Source organism: Sus scrofa, chromosome 7, assembly GCF_054392235.1.
Source record: "Sus scrofa isolate SSC_HxYL_T2T_F1_AM1 chromosome 7, Sscrofa_HxYL_maternal_Yorkshire_Landrace_v2.0, whole genome shotgun sequence".
Taxonomy (NCBI): Eukaryota; Metazoa; Chordata; class Mammalia; order Artiodactyla; family Suidae; genus Sus; species Sus scrofa.
In genome coordinates, this window is record NC_139389.1 from 54,029,905 (window position 1) to 54,050,487 (window position 20,583).

The window sequence follows — 20,583 nt, forward strand, 5'->3', positions numbered from 1 at the left end:
AAAAAATTGTTTTGAAATTTTTTTTTTTTTTTTGGCTTTTTAGGACCTCATGGGCAGCATATGGAAGTTCCCAGGCTAGGGGTCAAATTAGAACTGTCACTGCCAGACTATGCCACAGTCACAACAATGCCACATCTGAGCCTTGCCTGAGACCTACACTTCAGCCACTGAAAAAGGCCAGATATAGAACCCGCGTCCTCATGGATAATAATTGGATTCCTAAACCTCCTGAGCCCCAATGGGAACTCCCAGAATTTTTCTATAGGGAACCCAACATACTATACACATTGTTTTGCAATTTGCTTTATTATTTTAGCATAACACTATATCTTGAACAATCTTCTACAGCAATCATTCTACTAGATAGATGTACCATTATATTACATAATTTTTTTTAAAAGAGGCAGGTTCAGTCCAAAAATGTTTCCAAGATTGACTTGCACGATTGTAAGCATTCAGCAATTGACTATTTCTCATTATAAAGTAGAGAGAAGAGTGGTATTTCTTTCCCATATTTTTTTTAAGGAAACTGATTTTCTTTCCTCTCATAATGACTATTTATTTTGAAATGAAAGATATAGTGATAATAAGGTAATCATTTTGAGACTGAAATAAGAAATAATCCAGAAAAAAATCAATTTGAATAACAGTGAATTCTAGAAAGTCCTTTAAAAGCATTAAACAAATCTTCTGTCTGAAAACAGACCAGGTTGATGAGCAGAATCTATTCTTTTCTTGAATTGTACCAAGCAAAGAAATCCCCAGTCTTTTTTGAGGTCTAGAAATAACACATTCTAGAGGAATATTTGTAAATACCCAAATCTATGTATTCAATCATGTATACATGTATACATTTAAGTTTATAAAAAATGTTTTATCCCTTTTTAAAAAATTACATTATGGAAATGTGGTTTGCCCCTCAATCATATCTGTAATTGGCCATAGTGATCTAATGTAAGTTGAAATCAACTGTTCTACACTTAGTAGAGTAATTCCTTTTGCTTATAGCTCTTTCAGAATTGACAGTGAATGCATTATAAATTCTGGAATCAAGATGTGGAATAAATACATGAATTTTAAATGATGAAGGTAACTAAAATTCTTTACTATTATTGACATGTACATGACATTTTATAGGAATTTGGTTGAATAATATTTGCATGTGATTTACATTTGATTTCTCCACATTCATTTTTGCATATAGTTTACATACCTTTCAATGTATAGTCATTTTATACATTTGGAGTTGGACTGCTAGATGGAAGAAAGTCATTCAATTGAATAATCTTTGAAATCCTTGAATCCTGAGTGACTAAAGCCTCTTGATATTCAGCAGCCTCTTTGGGCAATAAAAGAGGCAAGTCAGATTGGCCCAGGCTCTCACTCTGAGGGACAGGAAGCTCTGTCAGTGTCTGTTACCTTTTCTGAACGCAGTCCCCAAAACTTGAGAACTGGTGGAAACTACCCCAGCTCCCATCATCCCTTTCAGCTTTAACATCCATAAATACTTACGATTATTTTTCAACTCTCTAGTATTTTAGTTTGTTCAATATCTTGGGGGGAGAGAGTCCACTACTAGAAAGCCGGAAGTGGGAGGTAAGCAGAGATTCTTTGAAATGTCACAGGAATAAGACAATTTTCAATTACTTATTTGAATAAGGGTAAGTCTTGTTATTGCTGAGAAACTTTTAATGGCTTCCCTCTGTCAATGGCCTGAGTAAGTTTAGGGTTGACCTACAGTGGTACTTTATCTAGTCAGCGCATCTCCAGATACAATGAATGGACATCTGCTCTCTTTGCTTCCAGCATTTACCCAATTCTCCCACTTTTTTGAGGAGGAAAAAGAGAACTGACTTACCTATGAGTTGGGGATTGTGGCTAGACTCTGAAAGGCCATGACAGAGGGAAGTGCTCTCCAAGTCCACTCTGGATATTCAGGCCCAAAGAGTCCATTCTGACCTCAAGGCCCCTACGATTTGCTAGGGTAGAGTTATTAGGCAACTGTGGTTGTTCCTAAACAGAGGCATAGGGTCAAACATGTCTTCCAGAAAGATCATGTTTCATTCACACCTGGAGGATGGATAAGGAGATGGTAGAGACTGGGAGAAGGGTAAAGAAGGGGTAGAAATAACAGCTGATAGCTGACTTTGGGGGAAGGGTGAGCGAGAGGGCGAAGTCATGGTTGATTTCTAGATTTCTGGTCTGAACGCAGTGGCAGGTTTCAGGTCCTCTTACCCGTGTAACGGCTGTGGGATAACCTAGTGGAAATCCTTGGTAGGCAGCTCGATAAATCCTACAGAGCTCAGGAAAGATAGCTGGGCTGGAATTGGAGGTGGTGACAGGGAGCATGTGCAGACAAACCCTTCTCAGGTGGTTTTTTACGCCTCAAAACCTTAGCTTCAGCCATGTGTTTGCACCAAAAGATTACAACTCTTTGAGGACCCAAAGACTCCAGCACTCCTTCTGGGGGTAGCTTTAAGGTCTGAGATGTCCGCAAGATATCTAAAGAATGGACAGAGAGACTGAGAGCTTTCCCACCAGCTCGTGATGGAGTGATACCCTCAGAAAATGACTTTCTGCCAGTATCTCCTCTGGGGCTAATTCCAGGACATCATTGTTTAAAGTTCTGCATCTTTCTTCTGTTCTAATCCAGCTTTCTCCTTCAGCTTTCAGGGATTGAAAAATCCTGGTTTTAGATTTAGGGAAAAGCTGAGCGTCAGCTCTTTCTAGATAGTTTCCTCACTTCTGCTGTCTTGGCTTTACTCCTTTGGCATATAAAAGCTTCTGGATCCAGAACCAAGGATACAGTCAGATTGCTTACAGTATCACTTAGTTTGAACACATAGCTCTACAAATGTGTGAATTTGGTGACATTTCCTTTCAAATCCTTACTCAACTTACCAACAGTCAACTATCTGCTCTGATCACCATGTGAACCCTAGCACACAGCCTAGAGAGGCTACACATGATATAATCTCTCCTATGAATTCTCTTCTCCAAAAAGCAGTTCTCTAATAATTAAGTTAGCTGATAAATCCACTCGGCCACTTGGTCATCTCTGGTCTCCCAATATGGTTTTCTTCCAGTTGTAAGTTGGACTCAGTTATTGACAAAAAGGACTATTATAAAATATAACTGTGGTCCATGGATAATTTCTTTCCCCAAACTTGCTATTTTTATATCTTTGTCCTTAACTAAAATCTCAGCAAAGCCCATGAGAATATTAACTTCCATGTGTCAGTACTCAAGAAGTGCAAACTTGATATATTTGCTCATCCATGAGCTCCTAATAATGATTGAATTTAAGCCATGAAATAAAATCAGCTTGTGAAAAAACCAGGCAGTTGCCCTGTGGTTGGAAGATAAACTCTCACAGACCAAGGACTGGGATCTTCTGTCCTTCAAATAGTCCCAGAGGATAAGGAAATGTTTTGCTTTATGCTGTAGAATTAACTGTAGCAGATCAGACCTTTCAGGGTAACTTCAGTAAGAGAAGCCCAAAGCATTGTGGGTGGTCATCTTAGAGAAGCTAATGATGCCCCCTACTGGTAAAAATCAGTATTATATCATTGCTAAAACTGCAAAACCAGGAAGATAATCAGTTTCAGGCAAAAACATGTAAAAATTAACAAATATTTGGGAACCTATTGTTTGTCTGGCATTCTATTAGGATTCATGACAAACAAAAAAACTCCATAGATAACCGTTTCAATCTACAATCATTTAAGGGACGGTCTTCCATTTTAAAATTGAAAGCAGAGAATTCAGAGTCCATATTCTTCCTTCCTAGTGTCCAAACTAGTCAGAGCTCATCTCCTCTGCTCGTCATGATTTAGAAATATTCTGAACATGACTTTCAACTCAAACGCCCTCACTGCTTCTTGATCACAGCTGCCTGAACAGCTTCCGAACGTACTGAATGGAGGCAGAACACCTCGGTGGCACGGCAAGAGGCCGCCTTCTCCTGGGAAAGCCCAAGGTTGACATTTTCCTCGCCCAGACAATGCTGGTCCTGCAATCGCTGCCTCTCTCGTCTGAGGTCCCCGCAGAGCAGGAGCATCTGATCTTGGCCGGCCAGATGATATCTGAGCACCTGCTCCTGCGCCCCCTTCCAGCTCTCAGTCTCCTGCAGACACAGCTGCTGAGCAGGAAGGTCTGGAGCACTGGTGTTCCTATGTAAGGCGACACTGCTGGTACTGGGAGAAGGCACCGCAGCCTCGCCTCTGCTGCCACCTTCCTCTCGGACCGCAGGGCGGCTCAGCTTCCTTCTGGACACGCCATTCAGTGAATGATGGGGCACCTGGTTCAGCTTGCCCCGCATGAGCTTTAACCTCAAATCTGTGAGAGAAAGAGGTAGAAGAAATAGATTTAGTTCTCAATCTGTTGATTGCACATCGTGCATATTTAGCATTCCCGAAAAGATATTTCAAATAATTAAAGACTGAGTTATATCACCTTGGGGATTTCCACATGTCTTTGGGAATATATACTTAAAACTATGGTATCTCATGCCCAATTTATAATTAATGCTAATTACTTAATACAAATTTGATCAGCACAGCTTCCCAGGGGGGAAAAAAAATTTTTTTTTTTTGTCTTTTTGTCTTAAAAGGCCGGACCCGCGACATACAGAGGTTCCCAGGCTACTGCTTGAATTGGAGCTGTAGCCACTGGCCTACACCTCAGCCACAGTAATGCCAGATACAGCTGCATCTGACTCACACCATAGATCACCCCAACACTGGATCCTAAATCCACTGAGCGCGGCCAGGGATAGAACCCGCAACCTCATGGTTTCTAGTTCGATTTGTGTCCCCAAGACGGGAACTCCTCAGAAAAAAAAAAACTTTTATGATGTTGACAAGTCAACAAGAATTTTTCATTGTTAAGTATACCAGGTAAATATGAAAATTAGACCAGAGTCAGGCCTTACTAAGTGGGTTAATTTGTGTTAAGAAATGTGATCTCTGGAGTTCCTGTAGTGGCTCAGCGGGAGTGGGAATGAACTTGGTTAGTATCCATGAGGATGCAGGTTTGATCCCTGGCCTTGGTCAGTGAGTTAAAGGATTCAGAGTTACAGTGAGCTATGGTGTAGGTTACAGATGTGACTCGGATCTGGCGTCGTCGTGGTGTAGGCCAGCAGCTGTAGCTCGGATTCAACCCCTAGTCTGGGATAGTCCATTTGCCACAAGTGCAACCCTAAAAAGAAAAAGAAAAAAGGAAGAAAAAAAAAGAAATGTGAGCTCTAAAAACCTGTCTTATTAATACCTTTGACTTTCATCCCAACTTTGCAATTTAAATATCACTGACTTTATAAAAACATAAACATATACACAGATAAATATATAAACATGTATCCATGTATGTATATATAATTAGCCACTATAAGAATTACCTTAAAACACATGCTAGGCCTGAAATATTTTTTTCTATCCTGTCTTTCAAATCTCTCTGCCCTCTTTTACTCAGCTCCCCAAATGCCTCACTTCCTTCAGAAAGTATTTCCTAACTCATGAGTGTCTCCTCCTCATATTTCATTGGGTGCTAAGGTTTGTTATCAATCCATTTTTATAAACAATAATGTATTATAGGTTAATTTTTCAAATGATTTTACTAAATTATAGCTTTTTAATCAAAGGAAATTTAAGATTATTCTGTTAATGACCTTATTCATTTTTATTCCAATATATGTTCCTTGAAGACAGAAATAATTTAAAAATTATTTTAAATTTAAATAATTGATAATAATTTAATCATTTAAATAATTGATAATAAACACATATAGTAATTACAGCAATTATCACATGTTGGGCACCAAATTTTATATATATATGATTTAATCCTTACCACAATTCTCTGAAGTCAGTGCTATTATTTTCTCCCTTTTAGAAGGGAGTCATAGAGATATGGAGAGATTTAAGTAATTTCCCTAGACCACATATAAAGTAGTGGCAATTCTTCCTTTACACAGTTCAAGATTTTTGGTTCCAAACACTGTACTCAGAACCACTCAATACTGTGTACAGTTAGGGAAAGCAATGGGGAGTTAAGAAGAATGTTTGGCTGGATACATGCATGGGAGTGTGGCATGCATGCAAATGTCATCTTCCTAGTGCCTTAAAGGAAAAAAAAAAGAAAAGGTTGAAACCGATCCTGAACTCCCAAGAGGTGAGTGGCAGCACTGCCACTGACACTTCCCATCCCTGCTTTTCTCATATCTCATGACCAATGCATAAACCTGAATTTTTACACACGAATACTTTTATTTACAATGTACATGCTAATTTAGGAACCTGTGTATTATGCTCCTCTCTCAGTTTACTGAGACCAGTCATGGCTTGTGTTAGGAGACAGTAATCAGGTATATATCATAGGGTAAGAGACAGTATTGGGGCAAAGAATATCAACTTCTTCCCTCAATTTAACCTAACCATGAATAGGTACAGAGGTGAGGAAGAAAGAAGGGAATAACATCATATAAATATGTGTAGTAGCTCTCTAAAAAGACATATGTACTATACGTCTTTTTTGTTTGTTTGTTTTTGCCTTTTTAGGGCCAAACCCTCGGCATATGGCAGTTCCCAGGCTAGGGGTTGAGTCGGAGCTACAGCTACAGCTGTGGGCCTACACCACAGCACAGCAACATGGCATCCAAGTCGCATCTGCGACCTACAGCACAGCTCATGGCAATGCCAGATCCTTAACCCACTGAGTGAGGCCAGGGATTGAACCTGCATCCACGTGGATGCTAGTCAGATTCGCTTCCGCTGAGCCATGATGGGAACTCCTCTACTACACTTCTGATTTGGAGCAGTAGAATGAGATGATGTTTATGTTGTTTCCACAATGTGTCCATGAATATTCTGCAAAACCCATATTATCCGTATCTTCTTTTCTCTCCTTTTCCACAGTCCGTTTGCCTAGCATGCATCTGCCATGGTCCTCTAACTATGGGATAAATTTCTTGCTTAGAGCTTTCAGGTTATCCTTGTCTCCCTATGGGATCTTCAAATCCTTCAAGAACTGTTCCTTGACAGCTCAAACTACATTGATTTATGCTTCAATACTTGGTGACAGGAATTTCTCATTTGACTTGGGCAACAGCTTCTACCACTGGTCACCTTTCCTTGTACGACAGTCTTGTCTTCCTCTTAGGACTCTGAGCTCCTTGGAGGGACTTTTTGTGCCATTGACCTTGTCCCTCTGGTGTGCCCAGTTCTATCCATCATCTCTATTATTACCGCTCCCTCCAGGAGGAAAAGACATAGTTTATCAAGATCAGCAAATAACCAAAGAACAAGAATAATAAATTGTCAGGTGGAAGCAAACTTAAAAAAGGGGAAAAGAAAAGCTTTGAATTTTGATCCCTTGGTAAAACCAATACCACTTCACACAAAGGGAATCAAACCCTACGAGTCATCCATTTTCAATCCATTGAAGATATTGTTATCCTGTTTTTGAGAGCCCGTCTTTGGAAATCTGTTCCCCCTTGTTCTTTAAGTCTGCATCTATTCATGAAAGACTAACACAAGCATAGCTTTCCTTTGCAGGCCCCCAAACATTTAAGAATCTCCCATGAATTATTTACATGGCAGTTCCAATCAGCCACATACCTGAAAGACTCCCCAGCCGAAATGAAAGTGCACTGTGTAAAGGTGCCGAGGGAGGCTGGCCGCCTCCCACTGTGAGGTTATAGACAGAACTAAGTCAGCACACATTATATGGCAGAGCCGACATCAGAAGGAATCAGATCCTTTGATCTTGGACCTCCACAGGAAGCTTAGATCTCAGACAAATTAGATAAAAAATGAATTTATAGTAGATATGTGTCCTCAGGCATTCAGCTGAATGTTTGGGTTTTAGGGAAGGAAGAATAGAGAGTAGCAAAACGTAAGAAATGGCATGCTCCTCTCCACCTCCACCTGGTTGATGATGCCCTGTTAAAATGGAAAGATTGGGTTTCAAGTTGCCCCTCCATGCTTCTTCTAGTCCCATTCGTGGGTTTGATTAAGTTTCAGAAAGAATGGGATATATATAGGAGTATATATCTTTTCTCTGTAAAAAGCAAGACTCAGTGGTTGGGGGACCTTCCAGGTTCATCCATAGTCCGCTGTAACTTTTCCAGGAATCCTTAATATCTTTGGATTCCAGAACCTTCTTGGGCAACAGATATGCTGAGCCTATGATTTTAAAAATTTATGTGTGCAGCAGTCATTGGCCTCTTTCTTTTTTTGCTTTTTTTTGTTTCATTCACTAGTTTATTGTATTTTTTAGATTCTACATATAAGTGATATCATGCAGTATTTGTCTTTATAAAATTATTTCACTCACTGGCTTTTTTGCAATGGGAAAATCAACAATGACTCTCCCCTCCCCTCTATCACCCCCACTCTTTATATTTTGCTAGACCAGTCTCCACGTACTGCATTCAGTGTTGGATGGCCTGAATTTAGTACAAAAGACCCCAAATAATCACCTATATCTTGAAACCTAAATAAGATCTAAAGCAGAAAGATGGGCAGCTAATTAACCAACATAATGTACTCCACTTCAGTTTCTCATTTGTCAATAAGAGAAACAGTCCTGCCCACACATTGAAGAAGGTATATGCAATAATTTTTTTATCTTTTTTAGGGCCGCACCCATAGCGCATGGAGGTTCCCAGGCTAGGGGTTGAATCGGAGCTGTAGCTGCTGGCCTATGCCATAGCAACACCAGATCCAAGCTAAGTCTGTGACCTACACCACAGCTCATGGTAATGTCAGGTCCTTAACCCACTGAGCGAGGCCATGAATCAAACCTGCATCCTCATGGATACTAGTCAGGTTCATTTCCGCTGAGCCACAACAGGAACATGTATATACAATAATTAATAAAAACATTGTTATTGATTTGTAGGTAATAATTAACATTTATTGATAAATATTATGCATACTATTTTATGTCCTTTCTAATTCAACTCATTAATCTATCTGAAGTTTACTTTGGAATATTTTGAAGTGTGAACCTCAATTAGGCATAGATATAGAAATGTAATATATGATTAAGGGGATAATAAAAATGAAAGAAAACAGAAGCATTAGTCTATAAAAGAGTCTGTAAACTTGACTATTTAGAACATTCATTAATAAATATTCAAAATGTATCACATTGACAAGAATAGTAACATAAATATCATCTCTCTGGTTGAGTTATCTTTCCCCACTAACAAAAAAATATCAATTTTCTATTAAAAAAAAGCTTTGCATCATTTATCTACAGGGTTTTATTGTTTTGTTTTTTTGGGTTTGTTTTGTTTTGTTTTGTTTTGTTTTGTCTTTTTAGGGCTGCACCCACAGCATATGGAGGTTCCCAGGGTAGGGGTCTAATCAGAGCTGCAACTGCCAGCCTATACCACAGCCATAGCCATACCAGATCCGAGCTGCCTCTGTGACCTACACCACAGCTCACGGCAATGCCGGATCCTTAACCCACTGAGCGAGGCCGGGGATCAAACCGGCAACCTCATGGTTCCTAGTCAGATTCACTTTCTCAGCATTGTGACCAGAACTCCTGATCTATAGTTTTTGAAGAATTTTAGAATCTTACATTGTTCTACTCTGTGTAAAATAATTGGAACTGTGCTAAACCAAAGTTAATTTAGAAATAACTCAGGCCTTTGCAATCTAATTAGAAACATGTAATTCCCTATGTATTCAAGTCTTCTCTTTAAATTATTCAATAAAATATAATTTTTTATATAAGTCCCATATATCTTTTATTAAGTTTTTTTTCCCAGTTGGTCACTATTGTAAATTTATTTATTTATTTACTTATTTATTTATTTTGTTTTTTTAGGGCCACACCTGTGGCATATGGAAGTTCCCAGGCTAGGGGTCCAATCAGAGCTGTAGCTGCCGGCCTACGCCACAGCCACAACACCAGATCCGAGCTGCATCTGGGACCTACACCACAGCTCATGGCAACGCCAGATCCTTAACCCACTGAGCAAGGCCAGAGATCGAACCCGAAACCTCATGGTCCCCAGTCGGATTCGCTACTGCTACGCCACAACGGGAACTCCAATTTCTTTATGTTTATGTTTGGCTTATACAATACGATTTTTGCATAGATTGACATCATATTTGAGTAGGTTATTAAGTTATTTATAAATTATAGCAATTAATAATAGAATTTTTAAGTTATCATTAAACAATTGTATCACCTGCAAACCATCATGTAGTTCTCTAAAATTCTCTTAATTCTCCATCTTAATTTTGTTTTACATCTAATTTTCTTTCTTTGCATTCCAATATATATTACAAAATTGTGGTAAGCATAATTTCTGTGTTTTGTCCTCATTTAAGTAGGGATTCTTCAAAATTCCATTGCTGAATGTAATATTTGATCCTGACTGCAAATAGCACTGGAATTCTCCATCTTATTTACCAGGAGCGCTCTTATTCTTGTTTGTTTGTTTTTAAGTTTTCTTAAGAAATAAATAGTAGGAGTTCCCTTTGTGGCTTAGCGGTTAACAAATCTGACTAGGATAGATGAGGATACGGGTTTGATCCCTGGCCTTGCTCAGTGGGTTAAGGATCTGGCATTGCTGTGAGCTGTAGTGTAGGTTGCAGACATGGGTCGGATCCCACGTTGCTGTGGCTGTGGTGTAGGCCTGTAGCTTTAGCTCTGATTTGGCCCCTAGCCTGGGAACCTCCATACGCTTTGAGTGTGGTCCTAAAATAGCCAAAAAAAGAAAGAAAGAAGTGGTATATTTTATTTGAGTTTTTAAATCAGGAGTTCTTATCTTTTTTATTATACGGCATGGACATTTTATTTATTAATAACTTCCATATATAGTTTTACTTCCTCGTGAACTTGGAACAATTTCTGGTCCTGAACTGTTTTGTTCTTCATTGCTTCCAGACATCTCGAGGCCAGCCCTCCCTTCTACTCTTCCTGTCATTCTTAAAGATGTATACTTATAAAAGGTAAATTGACAGTCTTTTTAAATTTTACATTCACAAAACACATCAATATATAGTCGATAGGACTCTGACATGGTAGAGCTAAAAAAAAAAATCCATGAAATTAATGTTCATAGTCAAACTTGCATAGCATGGAGCTCTTTTCCACATGTCCGTTTTTTCATTCTCAACACTGGGGACGTGGATTTCGCATGAATAACACACAAGAAACCAGTGGCCAGCATAGACCAGGGTACCATTTGGAGAAGGCGGCATCTAGGCAGTAGGTGTCCTTCGAAGACGAAGGTGGGAGGCAGAAAGCTGGGAGAGGAAACTCAGGTAGCAAGCATCACCTAGAAGGGAGGAAGATGCCACATCTTGCCGTATGGTTAGGACCCAAAAAATGTGTGGTCATTGTGCTGTTGTTACTTTTACAAACTAGAATAAACTTGTTCCATCTCTTTGAGATGATGTGAAGGGCTGTTCATTTTCTGGTTAGCGGTTATAAGAACCACTGGGGTCAGGGGTCTCTGGGGAGGGAGAGGGAGAGACGAAGGGCTCATTGGGTCTCTGCCTTCATCATTCACTCAGCAATGGTTATCAATGGTCATGTCCTAACCCCTTTAGTAACTGTGCTGCTGGGACTAGAAAGGATACAGAACTTATACAGAAGGACCTGGACAAGTGAGTATGAATAATTATATTACATATAAAAGGTGTTAAGTGAATCAGAGGAAGGTGTCCCAAAAGTTGAGTGAAGGGGACTATTCTTTCTAGATAACAGAATTTGAAGAAAGAGAAAAAGTATTTGATCTGGGATTGGAAGGAATGGAGACTAGATATGTGGATAAGTCAGAGATGGATATCTTTTTTTTTTTTTTTTGCTTTTTTTAGGGCTGCATTTGCAGCATATGGAGGTTCCCAGGCTAGGGGTCAAATCAGAGCTGCAGCTGCCGGCCTATACCACAGTCACAGCAACAAAGGATCCAAGCCACATCTGAAACCTGCACCACAGCTCATGGCATTGCCAGATCTTTAACCCACTGAGTGAGGCCTGGGATCGAACCTGAAACCTCATGGTTCCTAATCAGATTCATTTCTGCTGTGCCACAGCGGGAATTCCAGAGATGGATATCTTGAAATTGAGAGGCTCATGCTATGTATGGTGAACACTGTCCTGGAGGGGAAGGAGAGGGGGTGGAGGATGGGCATATGCCGGGAGTGTGTGAACTGAGGCTGAACTCAAGATGTATCTGGGAAATGGGGGTGGAGGGGGTGAAATCCAAGATACTGCAGAGCTGGAATTGTTCAAGCCTCCCACACAATGGGGCAAGGTTGTGACAAGAGACCAGGGTGTAAAGATGACTCTGTGATGTTAAGCCTGGAAGATGTGGGGGCTCCTCACCAAATCAAGGGAACAAGGGCACAGTTCAGAAGGAGTGGTACAAGACCGAGCTTTGACAGTGCAAGGCAGGGCTCCTTGCCTGCTCTTTGTAAACCTGAGTTTGTGCAAACTGTACAATTAAGCCCTTAGCAAATGGGATTGGAAACAGTGTGATATGATTTGGGACCTGGAGGGACTCAACATGTAACATAGAATAATGACATTCTTTTTCTCCTTCAGCCTTCCCTCCCATCTTTAAATTCTTCAAATACATATTGTTTGTCATGACTGCTTTATGCTTAATTGTCTATTGCCTGAAACTATGCTCTCATTTTCCTCAAAATATTATTCTTATATCCCAGTCACATTAGAAACTCATAAAGGATAGGTGACCAAATAGCATCTCTTTGTAACTATACAGAGAAGACCTTATAAGTTACCAAAAAAAAAAAACATCGGGAGATAAAGAAATTTAATATTTATTGGAAAATAAAATTTAATTTCATTCATTAAGACATTCCAGGAGTTCCCGTCGTTGCGCAGTGGTTAACGAATCTGACTAGGAACCATGAGGTTGTGGGTTCGATCCCTGCCCTTGCTCAGTGGGTTAACGATCCGGCGTTGCCGTGAGCTGTGGTGTAGGTTGTGGACGCGGCTTGGATCCCGCGTTGCTGTGGCTCTGGTGTAGGCCGGTGGCTACAGCTCCGATTCGACCCCTAGCCTGGGAACCTCCATATGCCGCTGGAGCAGCCCAAGGAAATGGCAAAAAGACAAAACAAAACAAAAAAAAGACATTCCAGCAGCCTCTCACCTGAATGTTACATAGATATGTAATCATTTCTTCCAGGGTTTCTCACCTTTGGAATTACTGACATTTTGAATCACATAATATTTGTGGTGGGGGTGATTCTGTGCATTGTAAGATGTTTATGGGAATATCTTCTCACAAGATGCCAGTAGCATCACCCTTCTCCAAGCTGTGACAATAAAAATGTCTCCAGACATTGCAAAAGTCTGCTGAAGGTAGAATGACCAATTGTCCCCATTTGTCTGAGATTGGAGGGAGCTCCTGGGACACAAGCCTTTCTCTCTCTCAATCTCTCTCTTTTTTTTTTTTTTTTTTTTTGGTCTTTTTAGGGCCATACCTGCAGCCTATGGAAGATCCCAGGCTAGGGGTTGAATCGGAGCTGCAGCTGCCGGCCTACACCACAGCCACAGCAATGCCAGTTCCAAGCCACGTCTGCGACCCACACCACAGCTCACAGCAACACTGTATCCTTAACCCACTGAGTGAGGCCAGGGATCAAGTCCACATCCTCATGGATACTAGTCAGGTCTGTTACTGCTGAGCCATGACAGGAACTCCAAGGCTTTCATTTTTTAAACTAGGAAAACCAGGATGAATTGGTTATCTTACTTGGGAGGCATAATTGCCCCTGATTAAGAATCACTGGTCTATGGGAACAAGGAACCATTTATACACAACAAATTCCAAAACTATAGGTGCTGCTATGGAGGCGTGCATTCAGTGTTTTTTAGAAACCTTAAGAGGAAAATATTCATTTTCATGGAGGTAGAGAGGATTAGGGAAGATTTTATGAAAAAAAAAAAAAAAAAAAAAAAAAAAAGGCTTTCCAGCTGGTGCTGAAAATCTTAAAGATGTCTTTACAGGTGAAGACAAGCAACCCAATGGAAGAAACTGCATGCTGGAGTGTGTGCCAAGGTGTTCACCCTGGGAAAGTGAGCTGGTGGGTGAGTCTGAAGAAGGGGCAAGAAGGTGAATCCAGAGTAAACTAGAAACATAGGCTAGAGGCAGGTCTTGGTGGACTTTGAGTCCTAAGTAACAGCAAGAAAGACCAACAATATACTTACACAGCACATACGATACACAAGGAATCTCTTTGTGCTCTGTAGTGACATTGACCCACTATCTGCATCACAACCCTGAGTGGGGGCGCTCTTGGGACCATTTTCTGGATGAGGAAACTGAAGGGCAAAAAGAGGACAGTTGACCTACTTGAGGCCACAAATAAGTCAACAAGGGAATGAGAATTAAACCCAGTCAGGCTGACATCTGGGTTCTAGGCTCTTCCTGTTTTCCTGTCTTTCCAACCGAGGCTGGGAATTCATTAAACTTTCAGAGTTTGAGAGTGACAAGAGCAGAGGCGAACTTTGGAAGCTGGCTCGGATGTGCTCTAGGTCAAGAGTCCAGGTAAATGTAAAATATGATGGGGCTGTGCTTTACTCCCTTGCTCCCCCATCACCATGCTCTGCCACCCCTGTTGCATTCATATATTTTTAGGTAAAAGCTATAACATGGTGAGTTTACAGTCTGAATCTCCTGGTCAGTGAAAATGCTTAACTCCACCAGCTAAATATGTGTTCAGGCTCCTCTGTGAATGCAGAATGCTTCTGAGAGAGACAGCTAATTGCTCCATCAGCAAATGCCACAAGTTTAAAAACACAAAGGGAAAGGGAAAGGGAAAAACACTAAAGTGCCATGGGTAATAATGAAATAAAACTAAATTTATTTAAAGCGAGCAATGATTAGGTGTTTTGTAGCTTGTAATCATTTCCGAAGAGAAGCAGGAGATGCCTCGTTACTTGCCTTGGGAAGGATGCTCTTAGATTTGGACAAAGCTCAGAAGACAAGAACAAATCTGCTGTGATCCCCAGGGGAGGATTTGGATAACACATTCTTCTATTTTTAACTGGGACATCCTAATAAAATGGCCTCTTTCACTCTCTCATCTCTTCAATCTAAACTCTTCCACAGGAGGCCTGTCTCTGGTCTCATTCCAGATAATTTATTAATAAGCCACCACATAAAAAATATTCCTTAATAAAACACCTGGGCTTTGTGGAGTGCTTAAGCAGTTAATTTAAGCTGGGGGGGGGGGCACCCTGAGATTCATGTAGGTGGCCATATTAGATTACGGAAGAGATTTGCATCTCTTCTGCTATTTGCTGGGGAAAGAAGCTGGATACACCCCCTCTTCACCTCGGACCCTTTGCAAACACCTGTCCTGAATCTTCATGCCATAAGATGGATGAGAAGCTTCTGGAAACCTAAATCAAAGTGGTCTTAGATGGACTCCAGAAGGAGTTCCTGCCTGCTACACCCTGTCTCCATCCTTCACCCCACCCACCCACCCACTCACATTCCCTACCGCCTTCTGATGTAGGTCCATGAGCTGGAGTATGGCTGGCTAATTTGACAGGAGTCTTTTTTAAAAATAGCTTTATTTTCTCTGTGGGGAAAAAAAATCCAAACAGGCAAATAAACTGATACACAGATACGTACACAGTCACCAGAGTTCATTAAACTCATTAAGGGGAAGAACAACATTGAATTACCATGGTTTGGTTAAACATCCACTGGGAACCAGTAAGATTTATGTCCGTTTTCAAGCAGAAAATATCATGATACTTGCCTATTACTTAGGAAAAAAAAAGCAAAAACAGAAATTGTCTTCTCTTCAAGATGTTTCAGATCGATGGAAGTTACATGAAAATTTTTCACACGTGTATTCATACTTAGCAAATCCATCTTGTGTTCTGCCTATTGTCCTTGTAGTTTCTGTGTCCTTAGGCCAAGGGCAAGACATTGGTCTGAGACGAATGCTTATCTTTTCTCCATTTGGCACCGATTCTAATGACAATTTAACAACATAACAAGCCAAATAATCTGGCATAATGTACAGCATAGGCAAATAATACCTTTCGCTAAAAGTACGACTAAAGAACAAAGCAGAGCTTAATAAAGCTAACTTATTTCTCGAGGGGGTCTACAGTCAATCTGGTATTTGGCAACTACGTTCTCTTCTTTCCCAGACGTGGTTATGTTGCCAAACTGGCAGCTTTGCAGTAGCTAAAGGAAAGATTATATGCCTATACTCTGGTTTTCCTTTTATCTATGTACCGAATTCAAATGTTAAACCAATAATCTTCCAGTAAGAAAAAGATATGTAAATGTCAACTCAAATAATCATTAATAGCTGAGTGTATCAGCTGGACTTGTACGTTCATATCCCGGGGTATAATGTCCTTGGGAAGAGGTGTCAAAGACTAAAGAAGGGGCTGTAAACCAAACTGATTCAGAAACTGGCAGCCAGTGGAGGCTACAGTTCACACACAATGGGTTTCTCATGTGGGAATTATCCCACTGGCCAAGCTTACCTTCTGCCATCACGGGGCCCTCTTTTTTAGTCTCCACGTGTGTTCCTTGGCATTTGGATAAGACATGGATACAATTCTTTGGATCATTAATCTGGGATTCAGAAATCTCTTCACTTTTTATTTCTGCATAAATGGAAAAAAGTGATTTATTTTTCAGAATAAAATGACATTATTGTAAAGGAACCCTCAGTGTTAAGATGTTTCCCTGGTCCTCTCCCCCTCAAATGATGGTGATATACATGCCATAGAATGTAATACTCTATTGCAATATTCTCAGGGCTTCAGGAATGTTGAAATAAAATTCCACACATTGGCCGCCAAAACTGAGGTGTAAAATCGTATTGTCCAATACAGTTGCCACCACGTGGAGCTACTGAACTTGTGCAATGAGACTAGTCTGAATTGCGACTTGCTCTATGGGGTAAAATACACACCTGATTTTGCAACAATGCAAGATGTCTAATAATTTTATATCCATTACATGTTGAAATAATATTTCAATGTACGAAGTTAAATGGCTACTAGGAAATCGTACTATATTCCTTGCCTTTGGAGTTCATGTTATCGTTCTGTTGACCAGAGCTGGTATAGAACGTGACGAGCATATTTTTTGTATTTTGTTTTTAAATAATTATAGATTCACAGAAAGTTTCAAAGAAATATACAGGGAGGACCCAGGCACCTTCATCCAGCCTTCTCTCCATTTTCAACAAGTTGCATAACCGTAGTGTGATGTCAAAAACTAGGAAATTGGCATTGGAGCAATTCACAGAGCTCATACACAGGTGTGCTTTTTTTTTTTTTTTTTTTTTTTTAGTTTTTAAAATACTTTATTCACATTCAGGACATGATTTTTTTTTTTTAAGTAAAATTTGGGTCAGTCTCCTCCCACCCCCTTCCATATTACAACAATAATATGCATTGATTATGGAACATGACAAAGTACAGTTAAGCAAAAAGAAACTAAAAAAATCACCATTGGAGTTAACTCTACCCTACATTTTATTGTACATCTGTCTAGATATTCCCATATATAGTTATCATTTCTCCTTTTATAAAAATGTGGTTTCACTGACTATAAAATACTGCAGTTGTTTTATAGACCTGGTTTAAAAAAAAAAAAAAAGCATGTAGATGTTGTTAAGGAGAGGCTTTCATCTCCTGGAAATTACTTAAACTGTTTATTTGGTGAGTGTTGATGCTGTCTGAACCTCACAAAGGTTCCCTAAGGAGCTCTCAACTTCTCAGATCATCTCCATGACACCACATTTCTTGATCTGTAATTTTCTGATCTCTGACAAAAAAAAGTGTATCTGGTTTTCCTGGGTCAAAACTACTTAATTTTAGATAAGTTTATGCAAATTCAGAGGTGTGCTTTTGGTCTTCAGTCTATACTTGACTGAAGTGATGCTTTCTCTTCTATGCATTTAGTCATTAAATATATTAATAAAAGGACATTTACTACATTCCTCATGCCAGGCACTGTTTCAGGCATTGGAAAGACAATGATAAGTATGAAATGCCAGCTCCCCGCTATCCTGGAACTTTTGTTCTAGTTGAATGGTAGAGGATAAACAAATAAGTGTGTAATATAAAGTCAGCTAACACCATGTCATGACATATGACGATGTTCTCAAGGAAAAGGACTTTTGTGATTGAGTTTTGAGCTAGACTAGTTGATTTTTTTCAGAGAATATCATCTTGATATTGAAAGAACTTGAAAGAAGGACTGAAAGACAAATTATGGTTATTCATACTTGGGTATTGGGAAGATTTTTTGATATTGTTTATTATAGTTGATTTACAGTGTTCTATCAATTTCTGCTATACAGGAAAGTGACCCAGTTATACACATATATACATTATTTTTCTCACATTATCCTTCATAATGTTCCATCGCAAGAAACAAGATATTGTTGCCAGTGCTATACAGCAGGAACTCATTGATAATCCACTCCAAATAAATTGTTTTTTAAGTCAATTGAAGTGAGTCTGTGACTTCAAAGAAACAACTGACAGTATTTGTTGCTAGTGTTATGAATCAAGCTCACAGGGGAAATTTTAGATTTTTAAAAATTTTTTTAATTTTAATTTTAATGGCTGTACCTGTGGCTTATGGGTGTTCTCGAGTTAGGGGTCGAATCGGAGCTGCAGCTTAGGGCTACACCACAGCCATGGCAACACCAGGTCCAAGCCACATCTGCAACCTATGCCTAAGCTTGTGGCAATGCCAGATCCTTAACCCACTGGATCAGACCAGGGATCAAACCCACATCTTCATGGAGACAACACTGGGTCCTTAACCTGCTAAGCCAAAATGGGAACTCTTGAAATTTTAGAATTTTAGAAAATTTGTATCAACTACTATGAGCTTCACAGATTTCTAATTCTGTTGATATTAATATGTGATTGTTTAAAAAAATGGTAGAATGAAATATATCAGCATTAGGTATATCAGTAAAACAACATTTCCCAAGTGAGCAAAGAATAATGTTTCAAAATCATCCACGGGTAAAAGCTTCACTGAAAGATCAAAGTATACTAGTATGCATTTTTTTTGCAACGCAGTATAAAAATACATTGAGGAGCTCCCATTGTGGCACGGCAGAAACGAATCCAACTAGGAACCATGAGGTTGTGGGTCCCATCCTGGCCTCAGTCAGTGGGTTGAGATTCCAGCATTGCTGTGAGCTATGGTGTAGGTCGAAGACGTGGCTCGGATCTGGCGTTGCTATGGCTGTGGTGTAGGCCGGCAGCTGCAGCTCCGATTCAACCCCTAGCCTGGGAACCTCCATACGCCACAGGTGTGGTCCTAAAAAGCAAAAAAAAAAAAAAAAGTACATTGAGATGTACCTTTAAATAGCTACCTCTTGTCCAGTTTGGTTTCAGTATCAAGAAAGAATATCCACAATTATCTATAAAAGCTAGTAAAATATTCTTCCTTTGTCTATTATGCATCTATTTGAGGCTATATTTTCTTCATATACTTCACCCAAAACAATACATTGCAACAGACAGAATGCAGAAGCTACGAAGAGAATCCAGCTGATTTATATATATACACATATATACATATCTATAAGTATATATGTATACAGATATAGAGATACAGATATATATCTCTATATATATTTTATGGCTGCACCCATGGCATATTGGAAGTTCCCAGGCCAGAGACTGAATCCAAGCTACAGTTGCAACCTGAGCCAGAGCTGTGGCAATGCAAGATCCTTTAACCCATTGCATGGGGTAAGGGATTGAACCTGTGCCACCACAGCCACCTGAGCGCCCCCCCAAAACACACACAAATGCATACATTTTTAGATTTAAGAACAAAGACCAAAACCTGTGATTCAACAAATCACAGGCAACAAGCCAGGATGAGAGCTCATTCTTCTTGAGAAATACAAAGAATCCAAAGTTTCCTTGTTGTCTATCCTCCCACCCAATGACCACAGGGAGAGAGGCAGAGACCACACTGAACGTAATTCAGAATAAAGAGCATTCTAGTAGAGCTTTGTGCCCAGCGTGTCTCAGAAATCCAAGCACAGTGAACTGTCTAGTGGTGGCACCATGCTTCCTCCTCTTTCCTTCCTTTATTTTGACTTTCTTTCTTTGCCTCTCCTACTGTCACCTCTTTTATACCCATTCTTCCTATCACTTTGGTTTCCTAGTGTCTCCTAACATCACAAGTATCCACCCCTGCCCCCCCCCCAAAAAAGGAGAAAGTTTGGCTTCTGGGAAAACATCTAAGAACATAATCTCTATATTCCTAGAAGTAAAAAGCACTCTCTTCCTTCTTCTGAAAAAGAAGAGGACATTTTCCCTGGATGACTGACCTCTCCTTTTGGAGGGTCACCTGAGCTGCAGTGTTTCAGAGAGTGGGATCTGGAGGGAACCAAATTGTCTAGCTGGATCCTGGTGGTGAGAGATTGGACAAGTCACTTAGCCTTTCTGTGCTTCATGCTCCACCTCTGAAACCCAGACATCATACTCAGAACCTACTTCATAGGGCTGTTGTGAGAACGGAATGAATTCACATCTCTAAAGTGCTTAGATCCCGGTCCATAGTGG

The 20,583-nt window shown here is 40.0% G+C and overlaps 1 protein-coding gene across 4 annotated transcripts in view; it reads right to left on the bottom strand.

Moving 5' to 3' along the window:
- Window positions 1-287: 287 nt before the first annotated feature.
- Window positions 288-20,583, bottom strand: part of PKHD1 (PKHD1 ciliary IPT domain containing fibrocystin/polyductin) — a 479,188-nt gene continuing 458,892 nt past the window's right edge. For all 4 annotated transcript variants that reach the window (XM_084968324.1, XM_084968322.1, XM_021098817.2 and 1 more), the window contains exons 66-67: window positions 16,510-16,632; window positions 288-4,338 (exon numbers count right to left, since the gene is read on the bottom strand). In XM_084968324.1, coding sequence (XP_084824450.1) covers window positions 3,872-4,338; window positions 16,510-16,632 — 590 coding nt within the window. In that variant the 3' untranslated portion in view covers window positions 288-3,871. The remainder of the gene's footprint in view (window positions 4,339-16,509; window positions 16,633-20,583) is intronic.